General features: G+C 37.3%; 1 protein-coding gene across 1 annotated transcript; it reads right to left on the bottom strand.

Annotated features, from left to right (window-relative positions):
* Positions 1-1,097: 1,097 nt before the first annotated feature.
* LOC106052324 (shiftless antiviral inhibitor of ribosomal frameshifting protein homolog) lies at positions 1,098-17,326 on the bottom strand. Its single transcript, XM_056016036.1, has 9 exons — positions 17,090-17,326; positions 13,152-13,263; positions 11,940-11,974; positions 10,176-10,328; positions 8,910-9,019; positions 5,887-6,036; positions 4,261-4,279; positions 3,244-3,268; positions 1,098-1,679 (listed from the first exon to the last, which is right to left on the bottom strand). The coding sequence occupies exons 1-9, from the start codon at positions 17,114-17,116 to the stop codon at positions 1,399-1,401; spliced, it is 912 nt and encodes a 303-aa protein (XP_055872011.1). The 5' UTR covers positions 17,117-17,326; the 3' UTR covers positions 1,098-1,398.
* Positions 17,327-18,169: the final 843 nt, after the last annotated feature.

Raw genomic sequence — 18,169 nt, 5'->3', positions numbered from 1 at the left:
TTTATCTGCGGCAGTCTCGATTGATAACTTGTTTTTACTTCTCATTGGACCAAAGAGGCCAAATCTCTGATACACATTCACAGGGCATTAGCTGCAGTGTTTTCAACCTTTTTCATAGTTCCAGTGTGTTTAGCATCCTTCCTTCCATGTGGATCTATTCTGAGTCTCCCCCCTCCCCGTTCTGTTGGTGTTGGTTTTGAACTTCATGTCGTGCTTTATTAGATCACACAGATCAAGTGAGCTTCATGTCGTGCTTTATTAGATCACACAGATCAAGGGTGTGCTTCATGTCGTGCTTTAATAGATCACACAGATCAAGAGTGTGCTTCATGTCGTGCTTTATTAGATCACACAGATCAAGGGTGTGCTTCATGTCGTGCTTTATTAGATCACACAGATCAAGGGTGTGCTTCATGTAGTGCTTTATTAGATCACACAGATCAAGAGTGTGCTTCATGTCGTGCTTTATTAGATCACACAGATCAAGGGTGTGCTTCATGTAGTGCTTTATTAGATCACACAGATCAAGAGTGTGCTTCATGTCGTGCTTTATTAGATCACACAGATCAAGGGTGTGCTTCATGTAGTGCTTTATTAGATCACACAGATCAAGAGTGTGCTTCATGTCGTGCTTTATTAGATCACACAGATCAAGGGTGTGCTTCATGTAGTGCTTTATTAGATCACACAGATCAAGGGTGTGCTTCATGTCGTGCTTTATTAGATCACACAGATCAAGGGTGTGCTTCATGTAGTGCTTTATTAGATCACACAGATCAAGGGTGTGCTTCATGTAGTGCTTTATTAGATCACACAGATCAAGGGTGTGCTTCATGTCGTGCTTTATTAGATCACACAGATCAAGGGTGTGCTTCATAAAGAAATAAGTTTCAAAACATTTATAAGACAAACTTCAAACTTTAATGAACTCTCTCTACAGACTCAACATGTGGAAAATTAGTGTACAGCCGTTTCCAATATTAAAAGGAAGGCAATCATTTATACGGGAGTTAAATTTCTTGGAGCGGCTAAAAGGAGAGAAGATGGTCTTAACAATGAGAGGGCGGCAGAAACATACATCTAAACAAATTATAAAGTTATATAAGTCTTTGTTAATATTTATTTCCACCGATATTACCAGCATCAGGTATAACAGAGAGACATGAGCCAAACTTCTGTGTGGAACCCTCAGCTTCCACAGAGATTCAATTCAGAGACAATATGTATGACTTGGTCAATGTAAGTTTATTTCATATACACAAGTTTTTTGGCTTCTAATACCCATAAACGTCTTCTGGCATAGCTATTTATATCTATCAAAATAGATTCACTCCAATAGCCCATTAGCTTTTCTAATATGGCTATTTATATCTCCCGATGTTCGAACTGATTTTACATTTATACAACCCAACCAGACATGGAATGTTGCTGCTGAGGAGGCCTGTAAGAGACTAGAACCGCTGGTCCAGACGTGAACTGGGCATTTGCAGAGCTTGCCTCTGGGCCTTGCCTATGAGGGGTGGCAGCGACGATGCCAGACCTTGAACTTATGCTGCCTTGATCCATGAATGTAGACACGGTTGACCCAGAGCTTGAGTGACGGACACTCCAGATCAGAAAGGTTGACCCAGGAGGTATGAGGTGTCGAGACTTGGGATGAGCACATATTGGTACCCTGTCTGCACAGACATTGGGAAAACATACAAAATGTAAAACTACAATATAGTGTAATATATATATTAAGTTAAAAATGGTAATTTAATTAAGGTAAATTAAATTTAAAAATCAACAAATTTAGAATATCTAATGCTTCAGTGTTAAAACTGGCATCATTATTTGAGAGTAAGTTAAGAAATATTTTACTAAAAACGCAGAATGAAATATTAATTTGAATAAAACAGCGAATGGCTTCAATCCCCGGATATTAAAGACGTAGACCACGCTGTACCCATCATAATAAGCATTAAGCCAGCGGTGGACTGGGTATTAAAATAGGTCCAGGCATTTCTATACAATCCGGCCCACATATTGTATATCATATGAGAGACATCCATTTCTAGGTCTACACGTCTCAAAATCACTCTGTTAAGCTTGATAATGTATCGATAACTGAACGCATGCATACAATGAAATATCTTTTTAAAAATATAGTAGACCTTAACTTGCTTTTAAAATCGCTAAAAGTGTAAGCCTTAAAAGGATGAAGCCTGCTAGTAACACTGTCTACAGATGTAGGCTGTTACATTATTTCGGAAAATGTGTTACATTAAATTAGCATTATACTTTAATGTTTGAAAAGATTTTTTTAAACACTATTTTATTATTAATATTATTATAATTAACAATTTAATACGTTCTACGGTGACATTCATGAGGCCCTTTAGGTGGCCCTACCGGCCTATTTGGGTACTAGCCCACCGGGCATTAGCCCAAATGCCCATATAGCAAGTCCGCCCCTGCATTAAACCGAGCATAATACCCTGTCGAAAACAAAAAGTGATTTCTTTCTTTAGCACTCTCTTGTATAAAGAAACCACGTCACTCTAGTGCAACTGTTCTTTAATACTATTGTGTACATAGGGTTTCATATTTAAATGGCCATTGTTTTACACCTCTTCGCGGTGTCTTGAGTTCATGCAGAGGTCACAACCAATTCCAGCTAACCAACTGAACACAGGCGAACAGCCAACAATGAAATGAGACAGTTGACGACCCAAACATTTAATCCGGAAATGAAAGAAATCCGTCTATGTCGTTGCCGCTAACCAAAGTAACCAAGTCCAATAACTTCTCTCTTAAAAACTTGACAGTCAACAAATACGCTAACATGGGAACTGTTTTTATTCCATAAGCATTGTTTTCATTATGACGTTATTGTCGCTATATAAAACCCAATCAGAAATGAATCTGAACTAATATGCGCCAAATTCCTTACTGTATACTATCTAATAGTTTTGATAAGGCATAAATTCAATGTCTACGGACTACAAATGAATGAATATAATTAAACGGTTACATAAAGTAGTCATGTTCAGCACAGCAGTAGCCTAATGCAGAAGTAACAGAAAGTAATGATCCTATATAAATGAAGCTGTGAGATGTAATTGACAGAGTTTGGTGATGTAGTAAAGAATAACTTTTATTTGTACTCATTGTTGTGGCTTTAAAGAGTATACTTTGAATGCTTTTCTTTTTGGTAATCATTTCCTATCAAGTATTAGAAATTTCAAATGTCACACTTACCAGTTGGACTATATGTCTGTGGCCCCTGAAAGTTAAGACTATATTCAGTTAAAGCCTAATCAGATAAAATTGATTTTTAAATGCGCTAATATGCAATCGAAACAATCTTTTAAAAAAAAAAATAAAAAAAAATCGGCATTTCTTTTCTAATAAGCCTGCCTTCTCTTAAACACTAGACCAAGAGTCCAAGACAAAATAAAGTTAACAGATATTCTAATGTGTATCTAATATAAACTTCAAATGCTGAAAATGTGTATAGATAAAGCTGTACGTGTGTAGAGCGCAGAGTTTGAACGTGATAAACATTTGAATGGTTGCGATTTTAAGGACGAAGATTTACTCAAGCATTTTACTAGATGAAGCAATTCAGTGAGAAACTAACACAGAGAGAGTGAAAGTGAAAGAGAGAAGAAGAGAGAAAGAGAGAAGAAAGAGAAAGAGAGGATAAAGAGAGAGAAATTTCTCTTTAGAGAGAGAGAAAAGGAGAAAGAGAGAGAGAGAGAAAGTAAAGCAGAAGGACACTGATAATAAAGAAATAAAAAAGGACAGAGAGACATAGAGAGAAAGTGAAGCAGGACAGTCAGGACTAAACTAACTGCCTCATTGTTTGCAAACAAGACCACTGGAAAAAAAGAAACGCACAAAGTGACGACTAGATTAATATGTTAGTAAGTCTCTTTAAAATGCTCTGATTTATAGTTGGTTTTGTTAAAACAAATATATCCCACACACACCTAACCTTTTCTAGACACTGCGCCCACCCTTATGAAACCGTAATCCGTACTCTCTTCGAATGCCCCATAGGCTAACCCTACTTCCACTACAGCCCAGCTTAACCAACACCCTGTACGGCAGCAGTGCTGAATCACGGAAGAAAACAGCACACTATTTTTCCTTTGCACAGTCTGCAAAAGAGCTGACAGCTCAGCAGCACTAAAGCTGGCTAGAAGAAGTGAAGTGGATGATATACAAGTGAAGATAAACTGTACACAATATTGCAATGTAAAGGGAACTTACCCCAGTCACGTAAATGTTTCTGGTGGGGAAAAAAGTATTTTGTTGTAAAAGTAAGTCAAACAATAGTATTAAAATGTAAAGTAGCAATAATACATAAAAGGCGAAAACAAATTTACAAATACAAAACCAAATAAGATACACAGAAAGACACAAAGATAAACACATTTTCTTCATTCCATTTGCTTTTTATGCAGCATGAAAGTGCTTCTTCCTTCTTAAGGCTAGAGCATATAATGGGTTTCTGTAACCAGCCAGGACTTTACAGCGTTTTAAGTCTCTAAATAACAATCAAGACTAGATTGCCTCATGGATTACCTTATGTTGAAAAGTAATTTCTAAAATTTATTAAATAAATTATTAAAATCTGTAAATATAAGATTAGATTACAAAGACTGCAAGCCTTAATATGAAAATATTTTTCTAACATTTTACAAAGTAATGAAATAAAATAGGGCGTTTGGTACATCGCTTGGATTTTAAAACTAACCTTCTCATGTTATATGACTTCTAACATGTTGCAATAATAACTTGACTCTTGTTAATTTAATTTGTAGTTAAGTATTTTTATTTGGTTAGAAATATTACTTAAAACTTGATTAAAGTAAACTAGCGAATTTTACATTTGCTTGTAAATTTGAAATTTAAGTGTCGGAAGGGGGTAGGATAGATGTTGAAGCTAAGATCAATGTATCAAATGTTGAAGGTAAGATCTATGTATCAAATGTTGAAGCTAAGATCTATGTATCAAATGTTGAAGTTAAGATCAATGTATCAAATGTTGAAGGTAAGATCTATGTATCAAATGTTGAAGTTAAGATCTATGTATCAAATGTTGAAGCTAAGATCTATGTATCAAATGTTGAAGTTAAGATCTATGTATCAAATGTTGAAGTTAAGATCTATGTATCAAATGTGAAGGTAAGATCTATGTATCAAATGTGAAGGTAAGATCTATGTATCAAATGTCGAAGCTAAGATCTATGTATCAAATGTTGAAGTTAAGATCAATGTATCAAATGTTGAAGGTAAGATCTATGTATCAAATGTTGAAGTTAAGATCTATGTATCAAATGTTGAAGCTAAGATCTATGTATCAAATGTTGAAGTTAAGATCTATGTATCAAATGTTGAAGTTAAGATCTATGTATCAAATGTGAAGGTAAGATCTATGTATCAAATGTGAAGGTAAGATCTATGTATCAAATGTTGAAGCTAAGATCTATGTATCAAATGTTGAAGTTAAGATCTATGTATCAAATGTCGAAGTTAAGATCTATGTATCAAATGTTGAAGCTAAGATCTATGTATCAAATGTTGAAGTTAAGATCTATGTATCAAATGTTGAAGTTAAGATCTATGTATCAAATGTGAAGGTAAGATCTATGTATCAAATGTGAAGGTAAGATCTATGTATCAAATGTCGAAGCTAATATCTATGTATCAAATGTTGAAGCTAAGATCTATGTATCAAATGTTGAAGCTAAGATCTATGTATCAAATGTTGAAGCTAAGATCTATGTATCAAATGTTGAAGCTAAGATCTATGTATCAAATGTTGAAGGTAAGATCTATGTATCAAATGTTGAAGCTAATATCTATGTATCAAATGTTGAAGCTAAGATCTACCTGTTATAACAGTTGATTCCATTGCACTCGTGAGTATCACGAGCTTTCCATGTGCGTTCTGACTTCTTGTGTGAGAGTATTGTCGAGACAGTGACAGGTACATGACATTGGTGACATCTGCTCTGAGTCATCCCCATGATGGCCCAGCCCCTGGGAAGTACAGAAGATTAAGCGCATTCATTTTAGATTTTTTTTTAAATATTGACCTAAAAGAAAAAAAAAGAAAAATCATGAAAGTAGTTTTTTGTATAAATATTTTCGATATTTCTATTGAGCTCTATCATCCCAGCAATCAAATAACTTCAAATTTAGGTTCGGAAAACAATTGTTGCCAACCATATTATTACTTTGAAGGTATGTCTGCCTGGTCGTGCGGTATGCGTGCTGGACTGTTATTCTGTCATCTCCATGGTCCCGGGTTTATACCCTGTCCGCTGCCATCCCCCATCGTCCTGCGGTAGGTTTAGACTAGGAAGTAGATTATCTTCAACTCTGAAGGCAGAAACATTTTACAAACTTTTACAACGACTTTCATACTTTGCGATCTATTGGGGGGGGGGGGCATATGATGTATACATCTCATCCATCGCTATGGCCGTCGGTTGACAAGAGTGTCATGTGGTCATCACAACGACTAAGCAAATTTACTTCCCCAAAGTATGTCTGGTACCCATTATGTCTGGTACCCATTATGTCTGGTGTGACGAACCGTTTTAGCTCACTCAAGATATCACTCAGGTCTAAGCATTTAATTAATTTATTTACTCGCTATTAATCATCAATTTTATTAATTTAGCCAATCAAGCGCTAAAGACACAGCCACCACCCCTCCAATCCAACCCCACCCCTTTTGGCAGCGATGTCACATTTCACTATCCCCACCTTGACACGTGCCACACTAGACTCTTGACAAGAGTACGCTCCCCTTTTCCTATCTTGGCAAACATCCGTTGACCCCCCCCCCTTGTTGGGAGCGGCTGGTCACTTCAAAGTGCCCATTCAACTCAACGCCTCGGGCAACGCTGTTCGTCTGGCACTAGCCTTTATCAAGGTATAATCTCCCTTGATGTACCGAGCTCCGATAATCTCCCCTTCATAATCCACCTGACCACCTGGGCTGATTTCCTGGACTTTCAACTCGCGCCTTCGCGCAATGTCTATCTCCCGGAAACTCTCGTCACGGTCAAGCGTGGACCCCTTTGTCAAAGACGTCAAATAGTCTAGACCACATTTGCTCTTATCTCCCGCCACTCCCCCCCCCCCTTTTTATCCACGTTTATATGGACAAACTTCATCGTCCGATCTCATTCACGCTGGAGAGCCCACAGGGAGCACATCTAACTCTTGCTTGAGCTCTAGACTATTTTCATTCCCTTATTTCACTTTGGATTGGTGGTATGTAACTTAGTAAAGTGCTTGTGAACCATTTTACTTAGTAATGTATATATATATATATATATGTGCATTTGTTACTACATTATTTGTGTATATATTTGTGCATTCTTATCATGGATAATGTAAGTAGATTACTGTATACTCCTATTTTATATCATGACTTTGTGACTAAATGTTCAGACCAGCTGGACTAGAGTTTATTAACAATTCTTACCAGATGTATTTAGCTCTTTAACTATTATTGCTTTAACTCTGATATATTAGCGCTCAGCACGAGCCTTCAACGTAGTATCATTGATTAATTCCTTGGCAGGGAATTATCCAAACATTTATGTAAACATGTCTTATTACTGAGTATGTATTTACTTATGCTCTATGTTTACTTATGTGAGAGCATGGGCGAGTATCAGACGTTGATCTCCCCTTCCCCTTTCATCTCATTTATCTAAGCGATGTAGGTACTTGCTACTCACCGTGATTGGTGAACGACACTTGTATTACTTATCATATATCACTTATTACTGTTTGTTATTTCCCTTTATGGGAGTCCCCATTATTATTGTTATCTCCCTTGATGGGACACTATATTCATTTGTTAGGTCCCTTTGATAAATATGAAACTAGCTTATGGTTTCTATACATCAGTCTGAAGATGTCCTTCACGGAAAGGCATCTACCTCCCAGTGTTATCATTATGGCTAAACCGACGCATACATCATATCGTTGCAGCTTTTATCTATAGGCTACACCCGCCTGAAATCTTAGCAACCTAAAGCTGATAGCAGATTTGCTGGCACCAGATCTGTAGACATCAGACCTACTCATCCTTCAAGAGTCCAAGTAACAACGCTAGCCACAGACTCGTCACTGGCTTAACTGATTGGTAGACGCAGCTTAGCTCTGCAACCATACAAGTTGGACTGCACACGGAGCCTGGATCCACTACGCCAGCCCACCAGCAGACAGCATCAGTATCAGCCACACCAGTCTCACCAGTGCAGCACCGGACCAAAAGCTAAGCAACCAGCCTAATGACACTCAGACCACTTGGTTCTAATATCTGATGATGATAGTCCTATATATGTAAATAAGCTAGATCCCATACTAGCAACTGTACAGCATTTCACCTTTCATTATCTCATTTTGTATAATAAACTGTACATATTTTGCATCTAAATATAGTATTGGTTGCCTGCATTATAACGCTGTGCTTGTAGTTTATATGTGCAAGTAAGGATTCTCAAACTATAAAATCCCCTAGACACCCAAAACGGCCAATACTTTAATCCGACTTGTCACATCTGGTACCCATTAGAGTTGGGTGGATTTAGAAGTGTCCTAAAAATCCTTCACCAGGATTCGAAGAAATTCCTCAGTTCAATAGGCAAGTACTTTAGCGCTCTCCCTCCACACCCAAATTTATTAATATTTTACTTTATTTTCTAATGTGATGAGTGATTAAAATAATACATATAACATAATGTGTATAATGCATGGGCCTATAGCACACATTATACATATAACACATAATACATCTTACACATAATACATATAACATTCATAATACATATAATACGCCTAAAAGACGTCATTCTTGTCATTAAGACAAATTAAATAAACACATCTACCTGAACTGTTTCCCACATCCCGCTGTCTGGCAGTGAAATATTCCAACACCCCACTCTTTATCTTTTGGAATAGCTTCGTACCTGATCAGACACACCTTACACTTTGAGACCTGCAAAACAAATAGGACCCGTCACTTCAGAAATCTACTAAAATGAACTTTTGACTTAAATTATCAAGCCATTGGACTAAGCTTCCACCATGGTGAGTAATTAAAAAAAAAATAGGCTAATGATTCACTTAACTATTCTACTGCTCAAAGCGAATCGACTGGTTAACACTTGAACTCTAAAATAGACAATGGTTATCATGAGAACGGGGATATATTTACCCTGTAAAAAACTTATTGAATCAAAACTCTGGTTGTAAATACAGGAAGTGACTTCCTTCAGTCTTGAAGTGATTATGGATCATCTCATTGAAATCAATTGAAACAATTGCCTGGGCATCAACCATGGTCGGAACGATGTCACCAACATAGTAGTTCCCCCCCCCCCCTCCACGCAGCTGATGTATCCGTAGGAACGGCGTGCTTATACCGTGTAGGATCGGCGTCGTCGCAGACTTAGCCAGGGTGTAGCACTGTGTGTTGCAAGCTGCCTAAGGGCTACCACATCATGATTTCTCCTCAGAGTTTGGCCCCCGAACCTTTTCCCATGTTTGGGCTTAGCTGCAAGGTTTGAATTCAGATTTTTTCTTCTCCTAAGAGGGTAGCCACCATCAGGGGGGGGGGGCGTCACATGCAGAGAGGCGCCAAAAAAAATGTTTGCAGATACTTTAATTAGGTAATAAATTCTAAGGTTATTAGTATATAATATTATTATAAAATACTTTTTATTTATAAGCCTATATTTCTATGTGAAGTTCATGGAAAATTAGGGGGAGGGGGGCGCCAATAAAGTTTCTTGCCCAGGGCGCACGTTTTGCTCACTACGCCTCGGCCGGCAATGGCAAAGCTAAGTTACGGAACCTCGAAATAAAGTAAGCATAAACTAGATCTCCACCCTTCACTATGTCATTGTAATTAGCTTTAATATTCTCCTATTTCTTTCTATTTCGCATTGATTAACTGTTATATAGATTGTTACGATCATTCATAATGCAATAGCTGCTTGCCATCATCATCATTGACCTAATTCTATGTACAGAAGTTATTTCAGCTCAAGTGTCAAGTCTAGTCTCAATCTATAATCGCGCAATACAAAAAAAAACCTATTAACTAATTGACAGTTAAGACGTGTACACAAAATATCTAGGTCTAGATCTACTTCTTTTCTGTAGGGCACTTTCTTCCACCAGCTCCTGTTGCACGTCATACAAGCAAAGAGACGTTCTGAAGGTTTTACCACTATCTCACTCGTCTCCAGAAACTCTCGCAATTCCTTGGAGTCTTCCTGCAGAGTTTCTATGTAGTTTGTAGTCTAGAAAGAAAATGAGTTATTCAAAAACTTGAGTCTAAACAAAAAACATACTTTTAAACATTTTTGTTTTCAAAATCACGATTTATACATGATTACATTGATATGATATACTTAATTGTGTTGCTCTTAATAACTAATGAATGTAATAATCCTGATTAAATGTACTCGACTTAATAATGTTCTAATGATAGGTCTTTAGATCTAGACTTAGAAGTTGGTGTGCAAAATGTCTATGAACTATTAGCTTATTCAACTCTTTAAATAGGGACTACATGCGGAAATACCCGAAGACATAATCTGTTCAAGATCAAGATTCTCTAGTCCTCTAGCAAAATTTAAATGCATTTCTTCTTTTTACTTTGACCATGGAATTATACTTTGACAAATTAGAACAGTCAAACCAGAGTTTTTCCAGTTTGGCCAACGACCAAGCAATTCTTTTCCCAGCGAAGTACATTAACTGTCAAATTTCTAGGAAAGTCGTTAGAGCCGTTTCTGAGGACCGTGTCCAGATTTCATTTGTTTTCATGATCAAGGAATTAGGATCTATTTGTTTCCATGAAAAAAATAAAGTAATGAAAACCAAATTAAAACTACATATTATTTATTAACAACCGTTAATTTTCAAAACAGAGGGGGGAGGGGGGCCTGCATATCTTGCCTTTTAATACATGTCTGAAAGGGCGCATTAAACTGAAGAATACCCAAACGTCTATAAGCTACTCTGACAGCATTTTTAATTGAAAAATTCCCTTCCCCCCCCCCCCACCTTCCCAGCTCAATGCTGATCTCAGATCGGATTTGTATGCAGAGTGTACTCTGGGCGAAGCAGCATTGTTAATGTATAAAGCAAAATTCAAATTAGACATATGGTTAGATTTCAATACAACTGTGGAAGACGAATTGATCTTGTCACTTCAGTCACGTGATCGGCTGTTGCTTACTGCCCTTTTAGTAACCTTAGAAACACAATTTTAAGTAATGGAAGAAAGTAAGCACACCTTTGCGATCTATATGCAGATGATGTAGAGGTCATCTATTTTTCTTGCCGACGGTTAACGAGAGTTTCATGTGGCCAGCACAACGACCAACCGCTTGTACTGTCCTCAATAAATGTCAGGTACCCATTAGAGTTAGTAGACTCAGTGGCGTCCTAAAATTCTCGAAGTTCAAAATTCCAGTATTTACAAAGATTCGGACCCGAGAACCCTCGGTTCGGAGGCCAAGCCGCCACATAAACAATTATGTATTCTAATATAAAAATGACCATGTGAGAGCATTTGTTACGACAATGGTTGTGTGAGCATTTGTTACGACAATGTATGTGAGAGCATTTGTTACGACAGTGTATGTGAGAGCATTTGTTACGACAATGTATGTGAGAGCATTTGTTACGACAATGTATGTGAGAGCATTTGTTACGACAATGGATGTGAGAGCGTTTGTTACGACAATGGATGTGAGAGCATTTGTTACGACAATGGATGTGAGAGCATTTGTTACGACAATGGATGTGAGAGCATTTGTTACGACAATGGATGTGAGAGCATTTGTTACGACAATGTATGTGAGAGCATTTGTTACGACAATGGAATATTATTTCTTTCTTACTCTTTTCAAAAATCGACTGACTTCCGCAGGGTCTTCTGCAATGAAAAAAAAAGAACAAAAAACTAGTGGTGCTTTTTACTAATTGAGCAATCTTAATCATAACAACTTAATTACAAACCAGATAATTGTAGCAGTAAAGTGTATTAACAAAGCAACTTATCATTACTGAACACACTTTTTGTGGATTGCATTGTAGGTTTACCGTAAACACCTGTGTTTAAAATAAAACGGACAAATAGCCAAAGTCTACGTAATAAATTCTTCCAAGCTCAAGTTTCTAGTTTTTAAAACAATGTGGTCAATATGCTTCCCTGCCCAACAAAACAAAAGCTTCTGTTAAATTCGAAATCGAAACGCCGTCACTTTTTAGGTCACGCAGAGATTCAAGTTACAAACTATCTGCCATTTAGATGTCTTTACCGTTGTTATAGTTTGATGTAAGATGTCTTTACCGTTGTTATAGTTTGATGTAAGATGTCTTTACCGTTGTTATAGTTTGATGTAAGATGTCTTTACCGTTGTTATAGTTTGATGTAAGATGTCTTTACCGTTGTTATAGTTTGATGTAAGATGTCTTTACCGTTGTTATAGTTTGATGTAAGATGTCTTTACCGTTGTTATAGTTTGATGTAAGATGTCTTTACCGTTGTTATAGTTTGATGTAAGATGTCTTTACCGTTGTTATAGTTTGATGTAAGATGTCTTTACCGTTGTTATAGTTTGATGTAAGATGTCTTTACCGTTGTTATAGTTTGATGTAAGATGTCTTTACCGTTGTTATAGTTTGATGTAAGATGTATTTTCAGTCATTAGCACTAGCAATGACATCAAACCTACGACTGAATGGTCTATCATTTGACTTATTTAAGGTTTCTATGGCGTGTGAATGTGAACGCTACAATTTAAAAAAAGAATGACACGGTAATTACATGGTTATTGTTCTCTCGCGTATACACTTTATGATGGGGTGGGTAGGCAATACTCTGTAACTTTATGATACGCTGAACAGGTTAATGTCAATATAAATATGTTGATAATTTAAATATGAGTTATGCGTGCAACAGTGATCAAACTCAGAAGTTTCGGAACATTTTAAAGGGAGAAGCATATCATTGTTTGAAAATGTCAACATACTGTATAGTATACCCATTAGTGTCCCGTAGACTCCTAGGCTTAATATCAACCAAATGAAAGATGCATTTCTTCACTCACCTGTTAACAAAAAATCCAGTGCCTGATACTCATCTTCATCGAACTCATCTAACACACGTACGATTTCTTGCTGAGTAAATCGACCACAGAATAACTCTCGCAAGCAGTGGGCCTAAATAAGAAAAAGAAATGTATTGCTAATGTATTATTGTAACAAGTTAGACGTATTAGGCAAATGTTGCTCCTGTCAGTGGTGCTGGCAGTCCTTAATTTAGAAAAGACTATCCTCAATTTTTTGTCTCCAATTCAGTATTAATAATACTGATGATATATTAAGTACCTCAGAGAGAATCCATTAAGTAAACAACATATTTAAAGAAAACATTACACATAATCAATGAATGTTCATTAGACTCTGCATCCAATGTTGTGGTGTGGGTCATACTGTTGAACTAAACTCTGATACATCCAATGTTGTGGTGTGGGTCCTACTGTTGAACTAACTCTGATACATCCAATGTTGTGGTGTGGGTCCTACTGTTGAACTAACTCTGATACATCCAATGTTGTGGTGTGGGTCCTACTGTTGAACTAACTCTGATACATCCAATGTTGTGGTGTGGGTCCTACTGTTGAACTAACTCTGATACATCCAATGTTGTGGTGTGGGTCCTACTGTTGAACTAACTCTGATACATCCAATGTTGTGGTGTGGGTCCTACTGTTGAACTAACTCTGATACATCAAATGTTGTGATGTGGGTCACACTGTTGAACTAAACTGTGATACATCCAATGTTGTGGTGTAGGTCCTACTGTTGAACTAACTCTGATACATCAAATGTTGTGGTGTGGGTCATAAAGTTGAACCAAACTCTGATACATCCAATGTTGTGATGTGGGTCATACAGTTGAACTAACTCTGATACATCCAATGTTGTGGTGTGGGTCCTACTGTTGAACTAACTCTGATACATCAAATGTTGTGGTGTGGGTCCTACTGTTGAACTAACTCTGATACATCCAATGTTGTGGTGTGGGTCCTACTGTTGAACTAACTCTGATACATCCAATGTTGTGGTGTGGGACCTACTGTTGAACTAACTCTGATACATCCAATGTTGTGGTGTGGGTCCTACTGTTGAACTAACTCTGATACATCCAATGTTGTGGTGTGGGTCCTACTGTTGAACTAACTCTGATACATCCAATGTTGTGGTGTGGGTCCTACTGTTGAACTAACTCTGATACATCAAATGTTGTGGTGTGGGTCATACTGTTGAACTAACTCTGATACATCAAATGTTGTGATGTGGGTCACACTGTTGAACTAAACTGTGATACATCCAATGTTGTGGTGTGGGTCCTACTGTTGAACTAACTCTGATACATCCAATGTTGTGATGTGGGTCACACTGTTAAGCTCTTAACATGATTTAATAATAACTTTCCAGCCGATCCAGCAGAAAATGGTATTATCTAGTTTGATGCTTTGTCTTGCAAAATGTTTCTGAATCATTAGTTACATTGATTAAAGGCCACTAAAACAACATCAGAGGACTGGGGACAAAATGTTACATGCAGAATAATTACAATATAATAAATAATGTTATCACATGGCTAATAGCAAGTACTATGCTTTGTAACAATAATATGGCGGGCGAGCCGTTAGCGTGATGTAATACGGTATATATAGTTTACGCTTACGGTGCCCAAGCCCGCCTAATACACTTGCCCGGGGCCTCGCGTAGTGCTAAGGCCGCCTCTGCCTGCATAATTGTCATAGTCAGCCGTATGATAATGTATCATTCATGAGTAGTAAATACAATAGTCTTCATGCAACAGTGACAGTTGTAGACAACTAGCAGCCTATGTATTAAGTTCCGAGCAATCTTAATCTTGTAGACCAGCAGCAGCGAGATGTTATTAGCAATGAACCAATTATCCACAGCCTCCAATAGTCAATATAAAAGTGTAAGAAAAGCATCGAAGATTTTCAAAAACATCTAGTCCAGCGGTTCTCAACCTTTTGAGCTCGGCGACCCCTTTTTACAATCCCCCACTCTGCCGCGACCCCCTCCCCGGCACACACATACAGCAATAGAGGAATAGACAAAAACAATAAACTTTTTCGATGGTCTTTGGCGACCCCTGGCAAATCGTCAATCGACCCCCAAGGGGGTCGCGACCCACAGGCTGAGAACCCCTGATCTAGTCCATCGACTGGACTACCGTACGTTGGACTTATCAGTGCGATGCACTATTCCGTGTATGTACATAGATATATTAATGTCTCGTAAAACTAGAAAAGTTAACCTTGTTTACATCAATAGCTTAAGTTACTGCAAGACCCAAAGATAATTCTATCTAAACAGATCATACATATAGCAAGTTACTGCAAGACCCAAAGATAATTCTATGTAAACAGATCATACATATAGCAAGTTACTGCAAGACCCAAAGATAATTCTATCTAAACAGATCATACATATAGCAAGTTACTGCAAGACCCAAAGATAATTCTATCTAAACAGATCATACATATAGCAAGTTACTGCAAGACCCAAAGATAATTCTATCTAAACAGATCATACATATTTTATTCTTTTGCAGGGGAAAAAAGTTTGTTTTCATTTGTTAGAGGAAAAAGGAAAAGCTATCAAAGAAATGAATAAAAGTGAAGAGCATTTTGATAATGTTACATGTTACACTATATATTAACCATTGGGCCTCTCACGTCGCTAGACTATTGGAAGATTTGAAAGTCAACATTCTCACTTTGTATGAAAAGTTTAGAGCTCAAGATAAACTATGATTGATCAGTTGATCAGGTCACTGGATATCGATTAAAAGCATATCTTTGCATCTTTTTCTTTTTGGTTTCCAGGTTAAAATGGAATCTTCTGGGTTTGGATGACTGTCTAGTCGTGAGGTTTGCGCGCTGGACTGTCGTTCGGACTTATCGATGGTTCCGGGTTTAAACCCTGCCTGCTCTATCCCTCGTAGTCAAGCGGGAGGTTTTGACTAGGAAGTAAATTATCTTCAACTCTGAAGGAACATCCGAAACATTTTTACAAATTGAATCAAGACAATGATATCTAAGTACAATGATATATTATGACTATGAATTTAAGCAGATTTTTTTTTAGCTATTGAGTATCAAAGCACGTGGACAAAAAGGCTAACACTGTTTTCTGCATGCACATTTGGGGCAAAAAAACACTTTTTTCTACATTTCTAATGTCCACATCTTCTGGTTGAAATAATGAACATAAATAGCAGAAAGATGACAGAGTTTTTTGACAGCCTCCTTCACGATTAGTTCAAAGTATATCTTCTGGGCTGTTCACGCTAAGTTCAAAGTATATCTTCTGGGCTGTTCACGATTAGTTCTAAGTATATCTTCTGGGCTGTTGAAAGAAAAGAGTTCCTCATGCATGTCCTTTTTCTCCCAGGGAGATTTCATGGAATGTCCAAAAGCCGTTTTCGATCATCAGAGCAATTAAACAAAGTAAAAAACTAGACTCTCCATTCCATTAGCATGAGGCCTTCTTCTCAGAAAATACAGTTCCAAGAAAATGTGCTTGAAGCTCCAGCTGTAGGTTATGTTTGGGCGAACGGTGACCCACTTCGGAGAGTCGTTTCCTCTAAGTAATATAGGTTCTACTCCTTTTTTTTTATATAGAACTTAGACCTATAACGTATTTAAATTCGATGACATGTTATATGTTTCAATAAATATATTGTAAGCCTAGCTTTTACGGTTTACTGTTTCTTTTGTCCGCCTTTACAAGGCTATATCCTCTTTTTTTGTCCTCCAATGGGAGTGCTGGGTAACCCTAGGTGTCTGGTAACTCTAGTTGCATAAGTCAATAATTGCACTGCTGAATCTAGTTCTGATCTTGAAAGGAAAGGAAGTTGACACGTTTTCTTTGTCCCCGGTAGGCTACATGTTGGCACTGCCTAGACTACAGACTATATATTGATCTAGTTAAATACCTTGTAGTGTATATCCTTGCCCTCCATTTTAGATGTTGGTTATCTATACACCTGTCTACATTATATAATTAGAACCATTGGTCACTCGAACGCCGGACACTGAAAGACAATCAGAACATTTAGCCTACACACAGATTTGTTCATGCCATCAGCCACAGAACAGGTTACAGATTAGATAATCTTGCACTGCTTGCAACACGCTGACCTAGTTCAAGGAATGTTTACGTTGTTATTCAACACACTGTCACACGCGCTTGTTGATGTCACGTGCCCTGTTATGCTATTAATAGGTCAAATCTAGCGACGGAGGAAACCCGGAACCAGAGCGACAATTAATATTCAATACCATTTCTCAAACCAATAGATTGCAGAAGTCGTAGTTTCTAACTTAAATCTAGTTTTAAAATGTAAAAAAAAAAATACAAAGGGTGACTTCATTAGAAGATAGTAGTTTTTGTTTGAATGAAGTTTTTGTTTTTAATTGTGTAATGGGAAATGCTTTTTTTTTTTTTTTTTTTCAAGATCATTCTACGACCTACATGCATTTTTAACCGCTAAGAAATGGTCTTGTTTCTAATCAACTGAGGAGAACGTCTGTATTTTAGATAGACACATATATATCTAGCTAAATTTATAACTTACATTTTAATTTGTCGACTTCACATGTGTTCTCACAGTAGGGTTCGCTTTGTCCAGTTTAAGAACCAGTGGTACCGAACACGGACAGCTTACAATGGAACATATATTTGTGTTGCTTATATTTCTCATGACGCATTAACTTCTTCTACACATTGAATTTCTATTTATAGTGCAGACTATAAAACTAACTAGCTTCTCTCAATTTTGTAATCTTACCGCAAAGAGTGTCATTCAGGGTAGATATTAATCTGTTGCGCAGAGGAAAAAAAAAGATAACAAAAGCGTCTGAAGATTAAGAAGGATTGCATTATTTCATGTGGTCCTCATCATCATTATCATCAAACTCCATTAGAGCGAGGGCTTGAGAGGCTCAAATCCTCTTTTGCAAAAGCCCTGGACAGAAACCCTGCTGTCTTGCGTAGTGCATAAATGTCACCATAC

Source organism: Biomphalaria glabrata, chromosome 1, assembly GCF_947242115.1.
Source record: "Biomphalaria glabrata chromosome 1, xgBioGlab47.1, whole genome shotgun sequence".
NCBI lineage: Eukaryota > Metazoa > Mollusca > Gastropoda > Planorbidae > Biomphalaria > Biomphalaria glabrata.
This window is presented reverse-complemented; position numbering and strand designations above follow the sequence as displayed.

Excerpts from the sequence above, each read along its gene's own strand:
- LOC106052324 (XM_056016036.1), bottom strand. The coding sequence starts at position 17,116 with ATGGAGGGCAAGGATATACACTACAAG. Across the intron at positions 6,037-8,909 it reads GGATGTGGGAAACAGTTCAG|GGGCTGGGCCATCATGGGGA; the intron begins GTAGATGTGTTT and ends TGTACTTCCCAG. Across the intron at positions 1,680-3,243 it reads ACAGACATATAGTCCAACTG|ACAGGGTACCAATATGTGCT; the intron begins GTAAGTGTGACA and ends ATGTCTGTGCAG.